The following is a 23749-nucleotide window of genomic DNA, read 5'->3' on the forward strand; positions in this document are numbered from 1 at the left end:
TTTAGTATTTTTCAAAATCCAAGTTACCAAAAGACAACAGTTTCACACTAGTCCGATCTATATTGCAAGTTTCATCTAGAAATAGTCAACAGTTTTGGACTTCTGGTCTGGAAACACAAAACGAATGGAGGAAAGATGGACATGCTGATCGCTATAGGTGAGGTGAAATGGGGTATAACAGTGCGTCCAAGATTATTACACTTATATAGCGATGTGTGTGTGGGGGGGGGCTGATGGTACTAGTCTGGACTGATGCAGATTTATAGTGCTAGCACACTGAGATACCATGCTATAGTTATACCCATGAATACCCCACTCAGACACAGTATAATGAGCCGACCAGTCCTTGTTTTATCCCCTTAATGCCGAGCACCAGGCAGGGTAACAGCAAGTACTATCTTTTAACGTCTTTAGGTATGATGCGGCTTGGATCGAACCCTAGACCTTCCACACTCCGGGCAGAGTCTCTACCACTAGACCACAGAGGCGGTCGCTGGTCGCTATAAATAAGTACAGGTTGTTACTAAAGACAAGGCACGGTGCTATTTGTTTCATTTTTTATTATGACAACTTGTTCCTAGATAAGAGTACATTATTTAAAACTGCTACTAGCATTACAGAAGAGAAGCTGGAACATAGATATTTTTATACATATTTGTATACATACCAATCTGGTGGCGTCGGTCACTATCCACAAATTAATACATGCAATGAGTGCTAATGAAATATGAAGAAGCAAGGAAGCAACACGTCGGTTGGAATTCTTCTCACTGTGGTGATTTTGTGACAATGGCGTGTTCAAACACTGCATCAGAGGATTTGCAACGAAAGAAAATTGTCATCAGCTGAATGTCAAGGTCACTTGCTTGTTCAAGTCTATTGCCATTGTTAGTTGATATTGTTGACTCAGCTAAAACATCACAGATGTAAATCTATGAATGATCACATAATTGCTTGATCAAACACAAGTCACAGGATATAATAGATATAGTCTAGCAGGACAAAGGTTATAGTAAGAATTATTTAGGTGCATCATACTTATGGTTCAGGTGAATATAGAATATTGGAATCATGTTTCACATGTCAACCCAAAATGTGAAACATGTTTCACATGTCAACCCAAAACGTGAATCACATTTTACTAAAACTGATAATGTGAATCATGTTTCACATATCAACCAAAAATGTGAATCATGTTTCACATGTCAACTGAAATGTGACTCATGTTGACAACTGAAATGTGAATCAATATGTGAAACATGCTTCAAACTTCAACAAAAATTTGATTCAACCGAACCAAAATCAACAGAAGATTGAGCCAGTGACCATACATACGAATTGTGCCTTATCTTACACTGGAATCATTCAAGTTGATATGTTGTGCAATAAGTTCATCTGATTAATAAGAAAACCACAAAACTGTATTATCAACATTTGTATAAGGTATGCCATACATGCACAGGATAATCAAGAATATACACTTTGAATAACTTACACAGAAGCACTTCACCCAGCCCCCTCATCAAATAAATACTATAGTCCAGAGGATTACACAACCGTATTGAGAACTAGAACAACAGTCTGGACACCTGTACAGCATATTCTTAGCTTCTAGGTTTTATATACAATTGCTTATCTTGTAGCGCTACAGCCTGTGTAGTGAACCTACAACTCACGTACACTACTCACATAGAGATGCCATACTTTAAGGTAGAAATGAGTTATCTCCCCTTAGGATGTTCACAATTTGAAATCTTTGATACATCTTTTATACACGTACATATGACTACATCTTAAATTTTTACAAGGGAGGTAACTCTGAGAGACCATGTTTTCCCTAACACTACTGTTGGAACTTAAAATAAAAAATCTGCTAAAGGGAGATAACTCACTTTTTAATACAACAATATCATGCGTCATAGTTTCGGTTGAGGAAACATTTTGAGCAATATATACTTGGACTTGTATTGATGACAACAAGAACAGTCACCCTCCACTCACATCTAGACAATCACCATTCATCTCTGTCTTAATATACAGGGAACCAACATACTGTTGATGGCAAACAAGAACAAATATCTTTGATGACAAAATAGTTCCGTAGTAAGTAAACAATATACATATAACATCAATTTATTCTGCACACAAATTTTCCCAAAATTGACTGAGGAATGAATGAGAAAACCGATGACATGACTCTCAAACAGTCAAACTAAATACGAATCTAGCTATATTTCAATCACCCACAATCAATTTCTAAGCAATGTTACTCTCAGCTCGTACAGCCAGTACTCCCACGGCAATACTGTAAATCAGGAAATTAAAGCATGGTAAATATATTGCCAGTCTTTCCATGTTACAAATGCAAGTCGCAATGACGGTGCATTCACTACCTGACTCGTGGGACACCGCTCTTCAACAACAAAAAGCATGGAATGCTAGTCCAAATGTACACCAAAATAAAACTGTAATAATCAACAATACAACCAGTTATAAACTTAACCATTTCAACTCAAACCATCCATTGTAAATACTAGAAAACTGACAAAACATATTGCAAGCTTTGCTCAAATAACAAATAAGAACAAAATGTTAGCACAACACTGGAATGAGCTTGAGAGTATGTTCCTAAACACTTACAGGCACATATCACTCAGTGAGACTACGTTCCTAAAACTACTTGTAACTATATATAACATAATGTATGGTGTTGAACTGTTTACCATTTTCTAAAATCTCCCAAACTAATTTATATTAACAGAGTTGATATGTGCCCTTAAATGTTGAGAATAACAAAGAAAACATCAGATTCAGAAATACACCAGTCAAAACTGAATCTTTAAAAAAGAAGAAGCATTTTACAACAGATAGAACTCTGAAAAATGGTTTAGTAGGGGAATGTTAAACTATTAATTCACAACCAGGATTACCAGAGATTAAATCATTCTGAGCTAGGATTAGTGAATTAATCGAGGTTTTGAAGGAATGTACACCAGCTAAAAATCATAGTAATTTTCAAGGGTATTCAATATATTTGATTAAGACATCTTCAAAATATATCCCACATTGCTTTATTTCACAGAAAAGATATAAAACTTTATTTTTGAAGAAAAAATTGTCCCAAAAATTCTTGAACAAAAATTATTGTCAATTTGAAACATATATTGGAACATAGAGGGTTAAGCAAGTCATAGACTGCCAGGAACTGCCTCTGTACCATTTCTACACAAATATAGAACATTATTCACACATCAAGGTTAAAATCTTCTAACAAATGCAGCAAGCAGACCTCTAGTTCATAATTGCATAGGCAAAATCTAACCACATCACAGCTTGGAGCAGACAACCAACCCGTACGCCATGATGACTTGATTCTGTGTCATACAGGAATTTAGGGTGTGGATAGGCTGACTCATTGACCTTATCTCATCCAGCAATTGCACAATGCAAGATTCCATTATTTGCTAAATTCACTACCCTTTAACTCCTACCTCACAGTCACTTAAAGTCTGGAGCTTGATTTGAAGCAGTTGTTCTACAAGTAGGATCATATCCTGACAATACATCTGACAAAGGCAGTGAAGTTGAAGAATTAAACAAAAGCTGTTGATATACACAGATGCTATTCAAGCAGAGTTGATATAAACAACATATATTATGTTTTATGGCTTATTTACTTATACAAGCATTTTGGATTGACGCATGTTAAATACTATTGTCCTACCACATGGTAACACTTCAGAATTTCTTTTTAACATAACAAACCTGAGAATATGTCGCGATCACTTGGTGCATCTCCTACAATGGTAATAATGGGAAGGTGTTCATTCAGTAACCAATGGTTCAAATCTCCATCAGGCTCCCAATATCACTCACACCTTACTATGATAAAAATATGGGAACTTATTGCAATGACTGTCATATCATTAAGTTGTTGAATGTGACGAGACATTTCTTACTGTGACATTATAATAATAATAATAATAATAATGGCAGGATTGTTCAATTAATAATATACATGAACTAATTTCATATTAGAAGCAAGGGCTTGCCTTTGAACTTTGCCACATTTTTCACTCCCATACTAAATGAGTGAGTGATTTGGCTTCAACGCCAATTTGAACAGTATTCTAGTTATATGACGGTGTGTCAGCTTAATGTGAGAGGAAAGCCGGAAGTGATGCAGGTCCCAGATGCCTACCACTTTGGTGAAACCCACAAGCACAGAAATGGTGCTTACAAATCTAGAAACACAATCTGGGCGAACCGTAATTCGAACCCACGATCATAGGTTTCTGGCATGCCCAAAGGACGCAACTCTGCACACCTCTCTTAAACACTTCCCATTAGAATTGTGAAACAAACGCACTCAATAAGACACTAGCGTTAAGTGAACATATTAATGTCTGCCCAAAAAATTTCAGTTGTGGTGCAAAATGCATTTTGCGTTCGATACGCAACTTGAACTGTCGTGTTTCATGATTCCTTGAACGTATTTCATGTCAGCATATCGCCAAATGAAGCGATAAAGCTGAGGAAAGTCAAATTGTCACATATATGGAGTAACATACCACACAAAAAGCGAACTAGGTCCTAAATGATGACAGGTCGCTTATTGCTCATGGTGAAAGTGAAAGAGAGTAGGGATACTATGTTCCTCAAACTACTATGTCTGCATTGTAACCTCGTTGCAGGACGTCATGTTGCTGTACGATGTCATCAATAGAATGTCGCATGTAAGCAATTGTGGGAGTACGTAAATGTGCAAGTTTTTTTTCCCATTTGCTTAAAAATGTGCACACTGAGAGAGACTTTAAGTTTTCTTACAGAATGACATTTAAACATTCTTCTAAGTAACTGTTGCGCCTGTATGAAGGGGTGTATTGACTCCTGGTACATGTGTGTTTCAGTGAAATGCGTCGGTGTATCAGTTCAACTTTTCCCTGACAACGGCAGGTGTATCAACCATAGCAACGAGACCAAAAGTGGGCTATAAATAGTAAACACCCTACGAACATCTATCAGCGACTGTCTAGAATTTGAAAATAACCCAGTGGCCTAAACATCAGGAATCTTTGACTGCTCCAAGACATTTCTCTGTGCACAAAAGCAACTGGTTATGAGGGGAATGCATTTCATCACCTCAAGCATCAAACACATCTCAATATCATGCAGTCAATATATCATTCAGATATATTGTTGACATCTATATAAAAATAGTCTTTGGGGATGAATCTTGACACAGAGTGTGGACATAGCATATTCAACAAGGAAAAAAGAATATAAAAACTTGTAACAATCTACAACTCAAATCTACTCCTCAAAGTAGAGTTTCTGAATTCTTGCTACTTTCTTGAAATTCAAAATACCCTACAAGTTCTACGTTTACCTCTGACTGAGAAATATGTTAGTATACCACGGTTGTTATATATTATTATTGAGTATATTCTCTATTTTTTTTATTGTTAATAATGAATAAAGGTTTTTTAATAAACTGGGTTTTTTTCAGATTTCATAAAACGAAATCAAAATAGTTTTTTTATTAAGTGAAGTCTTAAAAGAGTAAAGTGACAAAGAGAACAAGCAAATTTAAAAGAAACGCAGCTTTTTGACAGATGAAATACAGGGTTACTTCCCTTCCTATTATGACCTAATTTGACATTTTTTATTTACTGAAATTAGTTCCCATGAAGAAAATAAATTTGTATTAAAAATATTGATTTTTAACCACATTTGTTGAATGTAGGTTTTGCAGATCCATAAACCAAGTAAGAAAAAAAATGTCTAAGTGAATTTTCAACAGGAAAGAGATTAAATAGCTTGTATGTTTCCTTCAAGCACTGGTATACATTAACACGCTATTAACAATACTGTATTACAGTTATACACTGTTCTAAAGGGATCTAGAAACACAGTATCTGTGTGATATGTTGACAATGTTGGGAGTCGGCTCATCAGGGCAAAGTGACACATTTGATCATGCATGCCACCTTCTTCCGTTTGACCTTCATCTGTCAAGGTCATAGTTCATGTCAGAGGTCACACATCAGGTCACATGACAGGCTCAGCGGTGGTATACTCCAACATGGCAGAACTATGTGTATCGGTCCTGGTACTCGTGGTGCCATTTGTTGAAATCTATGTTGAATACTAGTAAACATCCCGTTGCTAATCCTGCTATCAAAAATCTGAAATAGAGACAGAGACATTAATATTCAATATTAGCCACAGTACCTAAGACCAAAATTTAGTATTCAAAATTAGCAACAGAACGTAAGTTCAAAATTTAGTACTCAATATTAGCCACAGTACCAAAGACCAAAATTTAGTATTCAAAATTAGCAACAGAACATAAGTTCAAAATTTAGTACTCAATATTAGCCACAGTACCAAAGACCAAAATTTAGTATTCAAAATTAGCAACAGAACATAAGTTCAAAATTTAGTATTCAGTATTAGCCACAGTACCTAAGACCAAAATTTAGCATTCAAAATTAGCATCAGAACGTAAGTTCAAAATTTAGTATTCAATATTAGCCACAGTACCAAAGACTCAAAATTTAGTATTCAAAATTAGCAACAGAACGTAAGTTCAAAATTTAGTATTCAATATTAGCCACAGTACCAAAGACCAAAATTTAGTATTCAAAATTAGCAACAGAACATAATTTCGGTGGGGGGTGGGTTGGGGGCACCATTAGTCACATCCAACTTGTGACTTGTGGTTATGGAAAACATCTAGAGTTTAGGGAAAACAACTAGTCTGTCCAGCTTTTCACTTGTCTCGGACGAGCAGACCAGTGGTCGTGTCTAGCCTTGCTGTGAATATATACCACCGTTTTACGACGTAGTCACTATTATTAACCAACCAATCAAGGGACGGCCTGGTTCCACAGAGAGCGAAACCAGAGCTTGGAGCTGTGAGAACTCAGATCACACAAACAGCAATACGTCTCATGCAACACATACCCCAGCCCTGTGGTCATCTGCACTTCACACTGCTTCACCATCAGGCAATGGTGGGTTTGCACAAAGGTCATGCAGCAGGTGAGGTGAAAGGGGGTTAATGTTGCGTTCAAGATTATTTCACTTGTATAGAAATGTGCAGATGTTTGTGGCTGTTTGTGTTGGTCCAGATATATGCTGGTTTTATAGTGCCACAACACTGAGATACCATGCCACAGTTTAACATGGATAACCCACTCGGACACAGTGAACTGATTAGGGGCTGACCCTTGTTTTACCCCTTAATGCTGAATGCCAGGGTAGACGCTCTATCCACCAGACCACAGAGCCCTCAAAGATGTAATCATGTAGCCTCACATCCAACATGCTAAAATGGTTGCAGCATGATCACCATGGAACCATGCAAAGATATGTTTGTTTGTTGCTTACAGCTGCCCACAGCAATATTCCAGCAATACGATGACAGCCTGTAAATAACCGAGTCTGGACCAGGCAAACCAGTGATTGATAATGTGAGCAAATAAATGACAAACCAGTGATTGATAATATGAGCAGACCAGTGACAAACCAGTGATTGATAATATGAGCAGACCAGTGACAAACCAGTGATTGATAATGTGAGCAATGTCCCATGTTGACAGGATACAATGACCGAATATCAACCAACTCACCGAGCCCGACTAATCCATATAGTCACCTCTTACGTTTGTTTGTATGTTGTTCAATGCCACACTCAGCAATATTCCAGCTATATGATGGCGGCCTGTCAATAATCGAGACTGGGCCAGACAATCAACCCTTTATGACCGGCATAGTTTGCTGGTGGCAGATTCAGACTCCAATCATACAACTTATCATTGAACTAAACACTGATATTGACTTACTTGTGATCGTGTGTGAGAGACAGTGAGCGTATACTGCTGTCACAGGTGGGGTACGTGTACAGTAACGTGAAGTCATGTGACCGCCACACCTCCACCATGCCCTCGTCCCCGCCCATCATCAAGTACTGGCCGTCACGACTGAGGATCATTGACTGAAAAACAAGATTAACATCATCCATAGTACAACCATTCATGCATTGTCACACGTACCCTTCACTTTAAAAAACCCAACAATACTAATAAATGAAAACATGCATAATGATAATAATATCCTTTACAGGATTGGGAACAACCTGAAAGGTTCTATCCACATACAGCTACGATTATGACACACCAACTCCACGCTGGCCACTTTAAAGCCATTCCTTATGCACTGCGGACATCTTTACCCACATAAAACATATATTGTTAAAGATTGTGTCTCCTCGTTGCCAAGTGTTCACTTCAACCCACCTGTATATTGTCCCTGTGTTTGATGAAACGTAGAAGTTGTCCGTTGACACTGAAGTTGCACAGATTGCCCTTGTCGTAGTTGACGAGGATGAAAGCTTCCCGGGATATCACAATCTGGTTGGGGGTGGAGCAGGACTCAGGGGGGTCTAGGGACCGCAGCAGGTCACCGCCGAGGGTGTGGACCAGGCAGGGGCCATCTACAACAGCCAGAAAGTGGGTTAATGCTGTTTGAGCAGGATATCCCTCATGTCATGGTATGTCAGCTTAATGTGGAGGAAACCTAGACTCAGGCCTGCCAGGATGAGGTTCCACAGGTGCACACGATTGGGATGATGCAAAGATACATCATGGACTGATGTGGCAAAGTAACATTTTTTGTTTGTTTTGTTTGTTGTGTAACGTCGCACTCAGCATATATTCCAGCTATATGATGGCAGTCTGTAAATAATTGAGTCTGGACCAGACAATCAAGTGATTGACACCATGAGCATCGATCCATGCAATTGGGATACGATGACATGCATCAACCAAGTCAACGATCCTGACCACCCCACCCCATCCCGTTAGTATTAACATACCACATACTTCCAGTCTAAAAACATAACTGCCAGACCTTGACCTTTACCACGACAACTTCTTACGATCCAACAATTATCAGGAATGTACATTGAAGCTGTTACAGATACAGTAGCAATAAAGGATACGGCCATCTTTGACAACAACCTCAACAATGACCTTGACCTTTGATCCACATAGCACCAACCTCAGATGATTTGGGATTTGTAAAGATGCATGGAAATATGAAGTTCCATTCCTGTATTGAGATAGCAATGCCGCAGTAACTGCCAATGGCATAACCATGTTTTATATAAAAAGCTGAATGCTGACCTTGACCTTTGACTAATCTTGAACTAAACCTTTTCGAAGAGAAGAGAAGAGAAGGTGTGTGTCAAGGTGATACATGCATTAATCATTTTTGAGACATTGTAACCACAAACCTTTTTGTGATCTCTTTCAAACGTGTGACCTTGACCTTTTAACTTTTCATGACATATACCAAAAGAATTGCCCAGGGCCATTTGGAAGAAGTCAATGGAAGAATTACATATAAGCTCTGATGTCAATAATCTTGATGTAACAGTCATTTGAAAAATCTCTGCTGGTGCTGGTTAAGTTCCAAAAAAAACTTAAACCAGCCCTGTTTCAAGGGACTGCTTATAATAACCATAAGAAAATCACCTGCCAATGATACTGAAGAACACAGCAGGAATAATTTTGGCACAAAATGAACTCACCTTTGGAGCCACTGAGAACCATGCCTAGCTCTGCAAGGACAGCCACACATGTGACCTCAGTCTGGTGGCCGGTCAGGATAGCCTTGGGCGTGGGGTTCTCTATACCTGCAACACACACAAACACAAGTGAGAAATACAGTCACACATGTGACCTGAGAGTGGTGGCTGGTTAGGATAAACAAGTCACACAGACGTCACATCATCTCTCTCTCTGTCTGTCTCTCTCTGTGTCTGTCTCTCTCTGTGTCTGTCTCTCTCTGTGTCTCTCTCTCTCTGTGTCTCTCTCTCTGTGTCTGTCTCTCTCTGTGTCTCTCTCTCTGTGTGTCTCTCTCTGTGTCTGTCTCTCTCTGTGTCTCTCTCTGTGTCTGTCTCTCTCTGTGTCTGTCTCTCTCTGTGTCTGTCTCTCTCTGTGTCTGTCTCTCTCTGTGTCTCTCTCTCTGTATCTGTCTCTCTCTCTCTGTCTGTCTCTGTGTCTGTCTCTCTCTGTGTCTGTCTCTCTCTGTGTCTGTCTCTCTCTGTGTCTCTCTCTCTGTGTCTGTCTCTCTCTGTGTCTCTCTCTCTGTGTCTGTCTCTCTCTGTGTCTGTCTCTCTCTGTGTCTGTCTCTCTCTCTGTGTCTGTCTCTCTCTCTGTGTCTGTCTCTCTCTCTCTGTCTGTCTCTGTGTCTCTCTCTCTGTGTCTGTCTCTCTCTGTGTCTGTCTCTCTCTCTGTGTCTGTCTCTCTCTCTGTGTCTGTCTCTCTCTCTCTGTCTGTCTCTGTGTCTGTCTCACTCTCTGTCTGTCTCTCTCTGTGTCTGTCTCTCTCTCTCTCTGTCTGTCTCTCTCTGTGTCTCTCTCTCTGTGTCTGTCTCTCTCTGTGTCTCTCTCTCTGTGTCTGTCTCTCTCTGTGTCTGTCTCTCTCTGTGTCTGTCTCTCTCTGTGTCTGTCTCTGTCTGTCTCTCTCTCTGTGTCTGTCTCTCTCTGTGTGTCTGTCTCTCTCTCTGTGTCTGTCTCTGTGTCTGTCTCTCTCTGTGTCTGTCTCTCTCTGTGTCTCTCTCTGTGTCTGTCTCTCTCTGTGTCTGTCTCTCTCTGTGTCTGTCTCTCTCTGTGTCTGTCTCTCTCTGTGTCTCTCTCTCTCTGTCTGTCTCTCTGTGTCTGTCTCTCTGTGTGTGTCTCTCTCTCTGTGTCTGTCTCTCTCTGTGTCTGTCTCTCTGTGTGTGTCTCTCTCTGTCTGTCTCTCTGTGTCTGTCTCTCTGTGTCTGTCTCTCTCTGTGTCTCTCTCTCTGTGTCTGTCTCTCTGTGTGTCTCTATCTCTCTCTGTGTCTGTCTTTCTGTGTCTGCCTCTGTCTGTCTCTCTCTCTGCCTCTTCTCTCTCTGTGTGTGTCTGTCTGTCTCTCTCGATCTCTCTCTCTCTCTCTCTCAGACAGACACAGACACACACCATTAACTTACACACACACACCAACTCACACAATACACCAACTCACACAACACATCAAGTCACACAATACACCAACTCACACAACACATCAAGTCACACAACACACCAACTCACACAACACACCAACTCACACAACACACCAACTCACACAATACACCAACTCACACAACACATCAAGTCACAGAATCACTATTCAACAAACACTGGAACTACGTACTGCCATTGTCGCCGATGACTGCCTGGTTCTTGGAGTTGAACATCCACACCATGACGGTGCAGTCCTTGGAGCCGGTGACGATGTAGCAGTCCTGGTTCATGTTGCACTCTGACCTCGCGATGCACGTCACGATGTCAAAGTGGCCATACACAACCTGCAGGATCCGTGCTGAAGACAGACATTGTAACAATCATGTACACTCTAGCTGACTCAAAATATATATCATGTGTGGTAGAATTTTTGCTGAAAAAATACAAGTCCAGCACTTTAAAGTCTGAACCTATAAGCTCTTGCATGTTGCCAAGTAACAGGGTGCCGTTGTACAAAATAACGTTAGCGCTACGATGATTGTAAGCCTATGTTAAAGTATGGGACTTACGATCATCTTCGCGCTACGATGATCGTAAGCCTATGTTAAAGTATGGGAGTTATGATCACCTTACTGCTATGATGATTGTAAGCCTATGTTAAAGTATGGGAGTTATGATCACCTTACTGCTATGATGATCGTAAGCCTATGTTTAAGTAAGGGAGTTACAATCACCTTAGTGCTTTGATAATCGTAAGCCTATGTTTAAGTAAGGGAGTTACGATCACCCTAGTGCTATGATGATCGTAAGCCTACGTTAAAGTAAGGGAGTTACAATCACCTTAGTGCTTTGATGATGGTAAGCCTACGTTAAAGTATGGGAGTTATGATCACCTTACTGCTATGATGATCGTAAGCCTATGTTTAAGTATGGGAGTTACGATCACCTTAGCGCTATGAGGACCATCGTGACTTTACTGGTCCAAGCCACATTTAACTAGGCAAAATCTAGTTTACATAAAAAACACACACACTGATTTATCAACTAATTTTTTTATATATCATACTGGCTGTTGCTACCTAGGACCATTTTTTTATTTACCTATTTGGTTCACAGATCCTCTGACCCCAAAAAATGGAGGGAAAAATTATTTTAATATAACCATATAAGGTATAATGCATACCTATGTCAGACTGGAAGAGTCGGAAACTCTTGTCCCAGAAGCCGCTGGCGAAGATGAACCTGTTGTCTGCCGTGGTGATGAAGCTGGAGTGGGATACCTTTTGTCTCTGGTCGAAGTTGTCTCCCAGGGTGCGCCGCTGGAGGCCTGTGTTCAGCACTGCAACAGACACATCACATTCGGGGATAGAAACGTTATCTTTGTACAAAGAACCCTTCCTGCATCAGTTTCTACTGGAAGAATTGTTGAATATTCACATCACGGCCGATCTGCACCTTTAACTCATTCTCAGGACGATCACAGGCATGAAACCGTATTTCACCCATCTGTTGGATAGAAGGTTATACTGGGAGAGTATGGTATAACACCATTTGAGTGAGTGAGTATGGTTTTATGCCGCTTTTAGCAATATTCCAGCAATATCACGGCGGGGGACACCAGAAATGGGCTTCACACATTGTACCCATGTTGGGAATCGAACCCGTGTCTTTTGTGTGACGAGCGAACGCTTTAACCACTAGGCTACCCGACCGCCCCTAACACCATTTGAACAGTATTTAAGTCATAAGTCATGGCATGGGAGCTTATTGTTGGAGGAAAGCCCGAAGTGATTCAGGTCTCAGATGTTTACCACTTTGGTGAAACCCATAAGCGTGGGTAAACCTAGAAAACTGAAGGTCATAGTCAATACAAATCTGGAATTCCTACCCTTAAGCAGCAGATCCTGCCACAGGTAAGGGATGCAATTCTATAAAGCTCATATGCGGCATCCAATGCAACTGGGCATCTATGCCTCCATGACTGCACAGGAAAGGTAGCAAGTGTCCGAGGTCATGTCAAGGAATGTTTCAAGGCATGCTCACATAATTTGAATTTTCAAAGGAATGACTTTAACGGTCCAGAGAATCATCCCAAAAGTCTATTCATTTATATAACAAGTGCTCGGCTTTGAAGCACTGCCACGCAACCTACCTAGAAACTGGTCCATGGCGAGGGGCAGCTGGGGGTGGTTCTGGGGGTCCTGCTTGTCTGATGAGAAGCTGGTGCTGGCACTCTGGGCTGAAACAACAAACTGAGCTGACACAGAGACACTGACTTCTACACAAGGTGAGACATGGGCTGAAACAGCTGACACAGAGACACTGACTTCTACACAAGGTGAGACATGGGCTGAAACAGCTGACACAGAGACACTGACTTCTTCACTAGGTGAGACATGGGCTGAAACAGCTGACACAGAGACACTGACTTCTACACTAGGTGAGACATGTGCTGAAACAGCTGACACAGAGACACTGACTTCTACACAAGGTGAGACATGGGCTGAAACAGCTGACACAGAGACACTGACTTCTACACAAGGTGAGACATGGGCTGAAACAGCTGACACAGAGACACTGACTTCTTCACTAGGTGAGACATGGGCTGAAACAACTGAAACAGAGACACTGACTTCTACACAAGGTGAGACATGGGCTGAAACAGCTGACACAGAGACACTGACTTCTACACAAGGTGAGACATGGGCTGAAACAACTGAAACAGAGACACTGACTTCTACACAAGGTGAGACATGGGCTGAAACAGCTGACACAGAGACACTGACTTCTACACTAGGTGAGACATGGGCTGAAACAGCTGACACAGAGACACTGACCTCTACACAAGGTGAGACATGGGCTGAAACAACTGACACAGAGACACTGACTTCTACACAAGGTGAGACATGGGCTGAAACAGCTGACACAGAGACACTGACTTCTACACAAGGTGAGACAAAGTGCGCACTATACTCAAGAAAATACGGTACACTAGTTCAGACCTGGGACATTGGGAAGGAGGAAATGTCAAATGAGATTTGGGACTTGGGGGAGAAATTTGACTTGAGAAATGCCATAACAGGATGGGTAGGGAATACTGAGATTTGAGAACAGTTTGGGAACTGGGACATGGGACTGGGATTTGGGAACTGGGACATGGGACTGGGATTTTGGAACTGGGACATGGGACATGGGACATGGGACTGGGATTTGAGAACTGGGACTTGCAGACTGAGACTTAATAACTTAAGACTTGGAAACTAGAATATCCTTTCAGGTTATCGATGACAACTGGTCAGACCAGGGCTCTTCAGCTCATGTCAATGCTTGAAGTCACATAGTCCACTAATTATAAAATGCCAATTCAAATAATATCCTACGATGGTAGTTGTTGTTCCAGCGGTTGATGGCGTAGTTGTGGTTGCAGGTGATGGTGATGACGGCGGGGACAGGGACGGCAGGGTGGGTGTTGGCAGAGACATGAGTCACGGGGGAGTTGGACAGAAACTTCATGATCATGCAGACATCATCCTGGACGTTGGAGAACATCATCGGCGTCTATCAACAGAGAGAAAACATGTTGATATTGAGAAAACATGTCAGTGTAACAACCAATGAGTGTTTATGTTATATACCAGTGGGTAGGGAATAAATAAAGTTTGGATATATATTTTTTGGTGTTATAAAAGACATACACCACGTAAAACATTAACCACATCGGAATAGACTACACTTTAATATTTTTCCTGAAGTAAAACATAAAACATCGGAGTTCACAATGAAAAAAAAAACATCGGCCAAAATTAACCATGCACCAAACCACCAAGTCCATGTTAGACAAATTGAAAGACAAGATGTCGGACCAACTGCCGAATCTCATATTCTCATACAAGAACTCTTCTTCTTTCCTTCCAATCAAAAGATTCTTTTTTTTGTTTTTTTTTGTTTTTTCAAATTCACATAAATAAAAAAAATAGAAAAACTTGAAAAAAACTTCCATATGAGTTCCTTATTGTGTATAAGGCTTAACAAAATAATAGTCTTGGTTCTCAGGCACTGCCCACATCATCATAAAGTTTCATCTTTATTTCCATTTTAAACAAAATACAAAAAAATCCTAAAATATTGGGAAGTCAAATACTGTATTCCAGTATTTTACTCATCAAGAAATAATTTATGTATGGAGGCCCTTTCCCAGGTTGATTTGTACACAACTGTTTATTTAGTTACATACAAATTTGAACAATCCAAGCCGCACAATATTTTCAAAAGCCATTGCCTGAGAACCAATTCTTCTATTTTTTTTTAAGCCTAAACTCAAGGGAAAAGCGTTCTCCCATCCACAAGTATCATCTGTACAGGGTCTCCCGAAGCTTGAGAAGCAGGGATATGGGAGCCCAGTGGTGTAGGGTAATGCAATTTGCTGTACAGAGTTATGTCCCTTAGCCATGCAACAGGATGCTGATGGTGGGTTTGAATCCCAGATTCACCTTGTTTTGCCCCTGTGGTTGTTCATCACTAACCTGTCCTCACACTCTTAACCATAATTGTCTTAACAAAAATTTAAGTCATCAAGTCGAGTTAATTCCCTTGGCAGGATTTTGTTTCCTGGGCATGCCATGATCCTATGATCTAAAGTTCGAATCCTCGATTTGCTGTCTTTATGATGATTGGTTTGTCAGTAAACAACTACAAACTGCATCACTTCTGGTTTTTCTCCAACAATAAACTGACATGCCGTGATATAACTGAAATACTGTTAAATTGGCAGTAACCTAGCTCGGTCATACTTGGAGTTTAAAGACAGATCAGAAAATTCATCTGTATGATCAGTTAGAACTTGTACAGGTCTGGGCCCCATTTTAAAAAGCCATCTTAGCACTAAGATAATCATCTCCATACTTTAACACAGACTTACAATGGTTGTAGTGCTAAGATCGCTTTGTGAAACGGACCCTGGACAATTAGTTTCATCATGAGATAACAGCATCCAGAGTAATCGCAACAGAAAGATTGAGAAAATCCAGTGGAGCATGTTTATAAACCATCACAGTAAGTTAGCCAATCCCGGGGGAGGGACACGTTACCAAGACAACAGAAGGAAGAGAAGCACCAGTTCTTCCTCTCACCAAATCAAATTCAAACAAATTGGAGCTCAAGACAGAATCTTATCCCACACCCAAGCACCCTAGCCAATGAACATCTTGTTCACTTCTGAGACTGACCAATGGAAAATCTTACTACAAAACTACACTTCACTTACAACTCAAGGAATTGTCGGACTGTTAATTCTCTCTACACATTGTGTCTACAGCCTGATACAGCTGCATCTTTAGCCTTTTCAAACATCTGAACACATCATTAGTAAATTTTAAAAAATCAACTATGAATGTAATCTAGCCTCATTTGAATAAAACAATCTTATCACTAAAGTTATCAGAGAGTTCTATTACTAGATAAATACAGTAAAACCATGATACCTCCATCTCCGTATATATTAAAGATGCTGTACCTGGGTCCAGACTCTGTATCAACACAATGGTCTAAACTTGGCTTCACTCAAGTTTGCAAACACTGGTTAGCAGACTTAAAAAAGTTCACCAACATGTGTTTTCACATGACCAATATGTGCGGTTGTTACCTAGTCCCTCTTCACTTCTCTTACTTACTTACATTGGAGATTTTACGTGCGCTTTCTGACTGAGAGCGTATTTCGCACACGGGCCTGCCAGGCCATTTAATGATGTTCGAAAAGGGAATGAAAAGGGGGGTGTGCAACCTGGAATGGGGCTTTAAGGGTTGCTTATGTTGTAATTTTGAGATTTGGAATGGATGCCAAGGTGGGGGGGAACTACGGGAGCCATGTGGGGTGTATGGTTGTTTGTTTATGTAGTTTTGGGTGGATTAGTGAGTTGGATGGTTTTTAGATGCGGTTTATTAAAATAACTCTGCCATTTTGTAGCAGATGTTTCGTAAATCATGTGATATCTACACAGCATCTGATTGGTTGTAAGTAAACAAGATACATTTGATAACCATTTACATGTCAGAATCCAGCTTAAAAACATTTAATTATTAACCCAGTTATCGGTTAGAATGGAGAACGATTCTATGTCTCACTAACAGTTTGTCAAACTTCCCCAAAAAGAGAGCTAGTTCTATGGATATACAGCTTCTTTATTATTCCCTCAGTGTATCGGCCAATACATCAAAATTTTCTTTCTTGAAACTGTAGGTGTACTGGCCAATTCACCTTGAAAAGGAATCAATGTTACTATTACATGTTTAATTTCCTTGATAATCCAGTGTATTATATCTCCATTCCATTATGAGTGAGTGAGTGAGTGAGTGAGTGAGTGAGTGAGTGAGTATGGTTTTACGCCGCTTTTAGCAATATTCCAGCAATGTTCCAGCAATATCACGGCGGGGGACACCAGAAATGGGTTCACATATCATACCCATGTCGGGAATCGAACCCGGGTCTTCGGCATGACGAGCGAACGCTTTAACCACTAGGCTACCCGACCGCCCCCATTCCATTATGATAAATACCCATTCATCACCATAACTTTATTTTGAGTCTGGCTCGATTAACACAAATAGCAATCCCATCAAATTACTGTGTACTTTCATGATTGAAGCAGCTTTATCATATAAGAGACATCGACAGGTAACAAAGTTTTACTGTATATTCCTTGATGATAGGGGTCTGGAGGTGACCAGTTAGTCAAAACCCATATTCATTTGCAATCACAGAAGTGTCAGGTAAAGAATACTCCCAAGGAAACAAAAGAGAACTCAGAGGAAATAATTAAAACAAAGTGAAATAATCTACAATGAAACAGTCAGTCTCAGAAGCCATGTTAACGAAGCTGTATCGACCTTTGCTAGCCCTCTACTTCTGCGTTCCTTTATCTTTTCGGTTAGCTGCAATAAAATATACCAGTGCTTGTTAATGGTTAGTCGTACGACAGCAGCATACTCACCGAGGTGTTCATATCTAGCCTCTGAACAAAACCACAATCCTAATTGTTCAAACAGGATTAAATATCATTGGGTGCATGCATGTTACAAATCAACACTTTCACAAATAGTTGTAGAACACACAGAGAAACATACACAAAAGTATAATGTTATTAAACGCAAAATAAAATACAAGAAATATTAATGAATGCGTATTCTAGTAAAAATTCAAGTAAATCAGTTATAAGTTTCAAATAACATGTATGTTTACAATGTCTTCAAAATTTCATCGAAGTTTTCAAATAGCATATATCTTTATAATGTATCGCCATCAAATTTAAAAAATGTTTTATGATATATTTACATGCTGTGACAGAGATGATTACGATATATACAGAAACAACACCTGAAACTTGACAGTGATCATTAAAATTTGTCAATAAGAATAACCTGATAAAATCTCCCCAAATATGGCTTATGCAAGATGCACACTGCAATCAAGGGAGATCACTCTGAGTATATATGGGAGTTTAATAGGTTAGTACAGGAATAGCTTCATAATGCAAGATACGACAATAAAATATTGCACTAAAATAAGAAATTTAAATAGTACTTGAACTGATATTTTAAGCTACAACACTTAATTTTTGTGATATATGTTAAAATTACAGAAAAATAGGCATTATGAATTCTAGTCCATTATTAGAGAAACAAGACATCTTATCAACAGAACCAATATTGTCAGTGAGTTGGTACAACTTGTCACACAGTGTATATTTTAAGACAACGCTACTACAGTGACAGAGAACAACGAAACAACAACTTACACAAAATACACTTTGAAACAACAGAAAATGTGCCATAAATTCACTGAATCTTCTTATTAAGAATTTCACTGGGAAATGTCACTGAAGGCTGAAGGCTTCTAGCTACTGGCTACAAAGTAGCAAATACATGATTTACATGAAGCTAAACTGTTAGAGAAGGCACAGAGGAACAGCCTGAATCTAAAGCAAGTGTCTAGTGAGAAGAGAGTATTGACTGAGTGAAGCCCTTGTCGACAGCTCTGAAGTGACACCTACCAGATGCATGACGGAGCTGCGCGGAGGATGAGGCTCTGCAAGGAGCTGTGTCGGGGTCTGACCAAAACTGCGGATTTGATTTTCAATGGCCTGAAAGTGAAAGTGAAAATTAAAAATAGACAAAGACGAACAGTGTGAGTGTGTGAGTTGAACAGTATATTCCAGTCATATCACAGCATGTCAGCTTAATGTGGGAAGAAAGCCCAAAGTGATCCTGGGCCCACTTGCACAAAGCGATCTTAGCGCTAAGATGATTGTAACTCCCATACTTTAACATAGGCTAAAGATAATCTTAGCACTAAGATGGCTTTGTGCAAGTGGCCCCAGGTCTTAGACGTTTACCACAAATACAGGTATTGTGCTGACAGACCTAGAAACATAATCGGGGTGGACCGGGATTCGAACGATCATTGGTTTCTGGTGTGGTCAAGGGTTGCAAGCGAATAGCGGAGCAAATGTTGGGCTGTAACAGCCAAAACTGGACATGGCTGCCATCAGCTACCTCTGCTAGCTGCATCTCAACAAACCGAGGACATAGAGTCTGGACCTGCACACTAGTTGTCGATAGATTGATCATCAAATGTTGTCAGTGGATAATGTGCACTTTAGTTTGTGAGCAACAAGTGCATGAAAGAGGTGTAACACTGAGGTCAGCACTATTCATCTGTAACATGGCATCTGTATCATGGCAGCTGTAACATGGCATCTGTAACATGGCAGCTGTATCATGGCATCTGTAACATGGCATCTGTATCATGGCAGCTGTAACATGGCATCTGTAACATGGCAGCTGTATCATGGCATCTGTATCATGGCATCTGTATCATGGCAGCTGTAACATGGCAGCTGTATCATGGCAGCTGTATCATGGCATCTGTAACATGGCAGCTGTATCATGGCATCTGTAACATGGCATCTGTAACATGACAGCTGTATCATGGCATCTGTATCATGGCATCTGTAACATGGCAGCTGTATCATGGCATCTGTATCATGGCATCTGTAACATGGCAGCTGTATCATGGCAGCTGTAACATGGCATCTGTAACATGGCATCTGTATCATGGCAGCTGTATCATGGCATCTGTAACAAGGCAGCTGTATCATGGCAGCTGTAACATGGCATCTGTAACATGGCAGCTGTATCATGGCATCTGTATCATGGCAGCTGTAACATGGCAGCTGTATCATGGCAGCTGTATATAATGGATAATGGAATCGGGGGCAGGCAAACCAGCGGTTGTAAACATGAGTAACAACCCATTCTATCGGGGCATGATGACACACAATCACAGCGCCTGACCATGTGATACAAGTTTGTTACCTCTTACGACCAGCAGCTGGATGCTCGGAACTCAAAACAGGGGGTTCAAGGGAATCATGGCTGTTACTATTAATCTGCGAGCTAGTCATCAATGCATGCATGCACTCACCTCCTTCATGATCGGGTCCGTCATGGCTTCTAGGTTGGCAGCACCCTCGTACGTCAGGTAGTAGAATATATTTGTGGAACGCACAGCCTCGGGACCTATGAGAAGAACAGATATGTGTCCATATACACAGATATATCCCGGCTTATATAACACAGTCTTACGGACATCCTATGTATACAAGCAGTTGAATATTGACAAACCTTAGTCATACAGGCGGTACACACAAAATATTTATTTTATGTACTTGATGTAACGATTCACTGTCCCAAATTTCAGTAATCTCCAAATAAGTAATCAAAGTACCGGAATATTGATCTTGGACCATTGCCTTTACATTCAAGAAGCAGTTCAAGTAGCATGATGCCTTCATGCATTTTATGAATCTGTGACCATTCCAGTAATATTGATCACTAAACAATTCATGGTTAAACAATTACATTAAACATTTGGATTTAACCACGAAAATCCTTGCAAGTTCCTAGAGCAGAAAGGCCTCAGATGTCTGCAAATATCTCACAGCACAGTAAACTATGTTTATAACGAACACGCATATAACTAACTGACGGACAGAGCGAACTGTTTTTTTGGTGCCATCCATTTGCTGTATATATACTGCACATACGCTTAAAATGAACTATGGTTATAACGAAATACAATTAATACTTTGAGTTTATTATATCCATAGTTTACATGGTTGGTTGATTACAATCATGACTTACCCTTCTGCTTGTAGCCGAAGATGAGGTCGACCCAGTGATGCAGCTGACAGGACACAAACTCTGACTCCAGGGCCTGAAACAACACACAGGCTTAAAGAGGGGCAAGGCTTAAAGAGAGGGGCAAGGCTTAAAGAGAGGGGCAAGGCTTAAAGAGGGGCAAGGCTTAAAGAGAGGGGCAAGGCTTAAAGAGGGGCAAGGCTTGAAGAGGGGCAAGGCTTGAAAGAGGGGCAAGGCTTAAAGAGGGGCAAGGTGTGAAGAGGGGCAAGGCTTAAAGAGAGGGGCAAGGCTTAAAGAGGGGCAAGGCTTGAAGAGGGGCAAGGCCTAAAGAGAGGCAAGGCTTAAAGAGAGGCAAGGCGTAAAGAGAGGCAAGGCCTAAAGAGGGGCAAGGCCTAAAGAGGGGCAAGGCTTAAAGAGGGGCAAGGCCTAAAGAGGGGCAAGGTTTAAAGAGGGGCAAGGCTTAAAGAGGAGCAAGGCTTAAAGAGAGGCAAGGCCTAAAGAGGGGCAAGGCTTAAAGAGAGGCAAGGTTTAAAGAGGGGCAAGGCTTAAAGAGAGGCAAGGCCTAAAGAGGGGCAAGGCTTAAAGAGAGGCAAGGCTTAAAGAGGGGCAAGGCTCAGGGCACGTGTTTCAGTCTCATCCCTGAAACAGCAATGGCTTGTCTGCCACCATTATATCCTCATCCTGATCAATGTAGTATAGAGACAACCAAATCCATGGAGGACAATTAGATGATACAGTTCTTACTACAGTGTGATATTATTAATAGGATGTTATATATGATGCCTCAATGTCACCTTGACCTTGATCGGTTCAAAAAGTCAGTGATGTTTATAAGGCAGTCTCACCATTCTCAATATCCTGACAAAGTCGTGAGGGGACTTGGCCCAGGGTGGAAGGATGACATCGTTGACGACATCGCCTTCCTCCTGCTTGCCGAGGTTGTATCCACTGCTGTTGATGAGCATCTCTGGGAGGCAGTAGAACTCGGGGATCAGCTCCTGAAGAAACCAAACATCAAGAACATCCCTTCATTGCTTACTCACACCAATAGTACAGGCATTCTGCATCTAAAACATTTCTGGTCAAGTATCTAAGGCTAAAAAAAATAATAGTCTTGGTTCTCAGACACTGCCCGCATCATCATAAAGTGTGCTACATGTTTCATTTTCATTTCTATTTAAAAAAAAAAAACAACCAAAAATTCCAGTATTTCACTCATCAAGGAATACATTGAGGTAGGGAGGCCCCGTCCCAGGTTGATTGTACACAACTGTATGTTTGGCTACACAACTGTAACTGGTTTTAGTTACCTACTGGTTTGAACAACCCCCACAAAAAAATCCACAAAAAAACACCGCTCACCCCCACTATAATTTCAAATGCGACTGCTTGAGAACCAATTCTTTCATTTTTTAAAGCCTAAATGTGTACTGAAACATAACTGTTTCAAGCCAGAAAATAAAGTGCATTTACACCAGGGCATAACAAAACATGTATATAGTCCATCAAAATTAGTAAAGTGACCTAAGTGACCTGATTTCCATATTTATCAGACTGTTATACAAAGTTTATTGGAATTGTTTATCACACTAATAACAGTATCTGAAATATGATAATATGGTGTCATGGCTCTTATAATGATTCAGATCGAGGAGAGCGAGACTGACCTTGACATCGGAGGTGTCTCTCTGGCAGTTCTTCCAGGCCTGGCTGATGGATGTGAAGATCCGGTTGGGGTGGTCAAACTTGCCCTCTTGCAGGTTCAGGAACATGGTGGTGAAGGGCTCCTGGAGACAGGTGGACAATGTGTAGCACAGTGTACTGAAGGTAGGGTCAGTCAAATGTGTTTGCATTTGTCGTTTAATGCCGCACTCAGCAATATTCTAGCAGTACGACTGCAGCCTGTAAATACTGGTATTAAAGTCTAGACCAGACAATGCAGTGATCGATTTGCAACCAGGTCAACGAGCCCGACCATGTGATCCCTAAGGTCGCCTCCTACAACCAGCTTGGAATTACGCCAGGTTTAAATCAAGTAGTCATGAACAATCACTGCCTTCAACTACTGGCCAGTCAGACATCTCAACCAGATTGTTAGTGTCACCAGGGTATTATGCTTCATACTGCTACATCTGTAAACCGATATCTGTAAACACACGTCCGTAAACACACGTCCGTAAACAGACATCCATAAACACACATATGTAAACAGACATCCGTAAACACACATCAGTAAACAGATATCCACAAACACACATATGTAAACATACATACCAAAACACACATTCGTAAACAGACACATGTAAACAGACAAATGTAAACACACATCCGTAAACAGACATCCGTAACCAACGTCCGTAAACAGACATCCATTTGTCCAGTAACCCACAGTGTGATTCAGTGTGTTGATTTCTATTGTATAGCTAAAAGCTCTCATATAATCTCCAACCACCACTAAGTCACTTCAAAAGCTTTAAAAGCAACCTTGTGATAACTATAAACCATGATGCACT

At 40.6% G+C, this 23749-nt stretch overlaps 1 protein-coding gene across 6 annotated transcripts in view; it reads right to left on the reverse strand.

Moving 5' to 3' along the window:
• Positions 1–543: 543 nt before the first annotated feature.
• The window catches only part of LOC124122199 (neurobeachin-like), a 244798-nt gene continuing 221592 nt past the window's right edge, over positions 544–23749 (reverse strand). For 4 of the 6 annotated variants that reach the window (XM_048387655.1, XM_048387658.1, XM_048387659.1 and 1 more), the window contains 14 exons: positions 22904–23023; positions 22082–22234; positions 21240–21312; positions 20521–20615; positions 19088–19177; positions 17925–17969; positions 14423–14600; positions 13195–13281; positions 12226–12381; positions 11233–11400; positions 9599–9703; positions 8304–8500; positions 7851–8002; positions 544–6188 (listed from right to left, as the gene is read on the reverse strand). In XM_048387655.1, coding sequence (XP_048243612.1) covers positions 6095–6188; positions 7851–8002; positions 8304–8500; positions 9599–9703; positions 11233–11400; positions 12226–12381; positions 13195–13281; positions 14423–14600; positions 17925–17969; positions 19088–19177; positions 20521–20615; positions 21240–21312; positions 22082–22234; positions 22904–23023 — 1713 coding nt within the window. In that variant the 3' untranslated portion in view covers positions 544–6094. Of the gene's footprint in view, positions 6189–7850; positions 8003–8303; positions 8501–9598; positions 9704–11232; positions 11401–12225; positions 12382–13194; positions 13282–14422; positions 14601–17924; positions 17970–18028; positions 18050–19087; positions 19178–20520; positions 20616–21239; positions 21313–22081; positions 22235–22903; positions 23024–23749 lie in introns of all 6 variants that reach the window. The other 2 variants (XM_048387656.1, XM_048387657.1) reach the window with 2 other exon arrangements.

The sequence above is a fragment of the Haliotis rufescens genome, unplaced genomic scaffold (assembly GCF_023055435.1).
Source record: "Haliotis rufescens isolate VD_foot unplaced genomic scaffold, xgHalRufe1.0.p SCAF_7, whole genome shotgun sequence".
Lineage (NCBI taxonomy): Eukaryota > Metazoa > Mollusca > Gastropoda > Lepetellida > Haliotidae > Haliotis > Haliotis rufescens.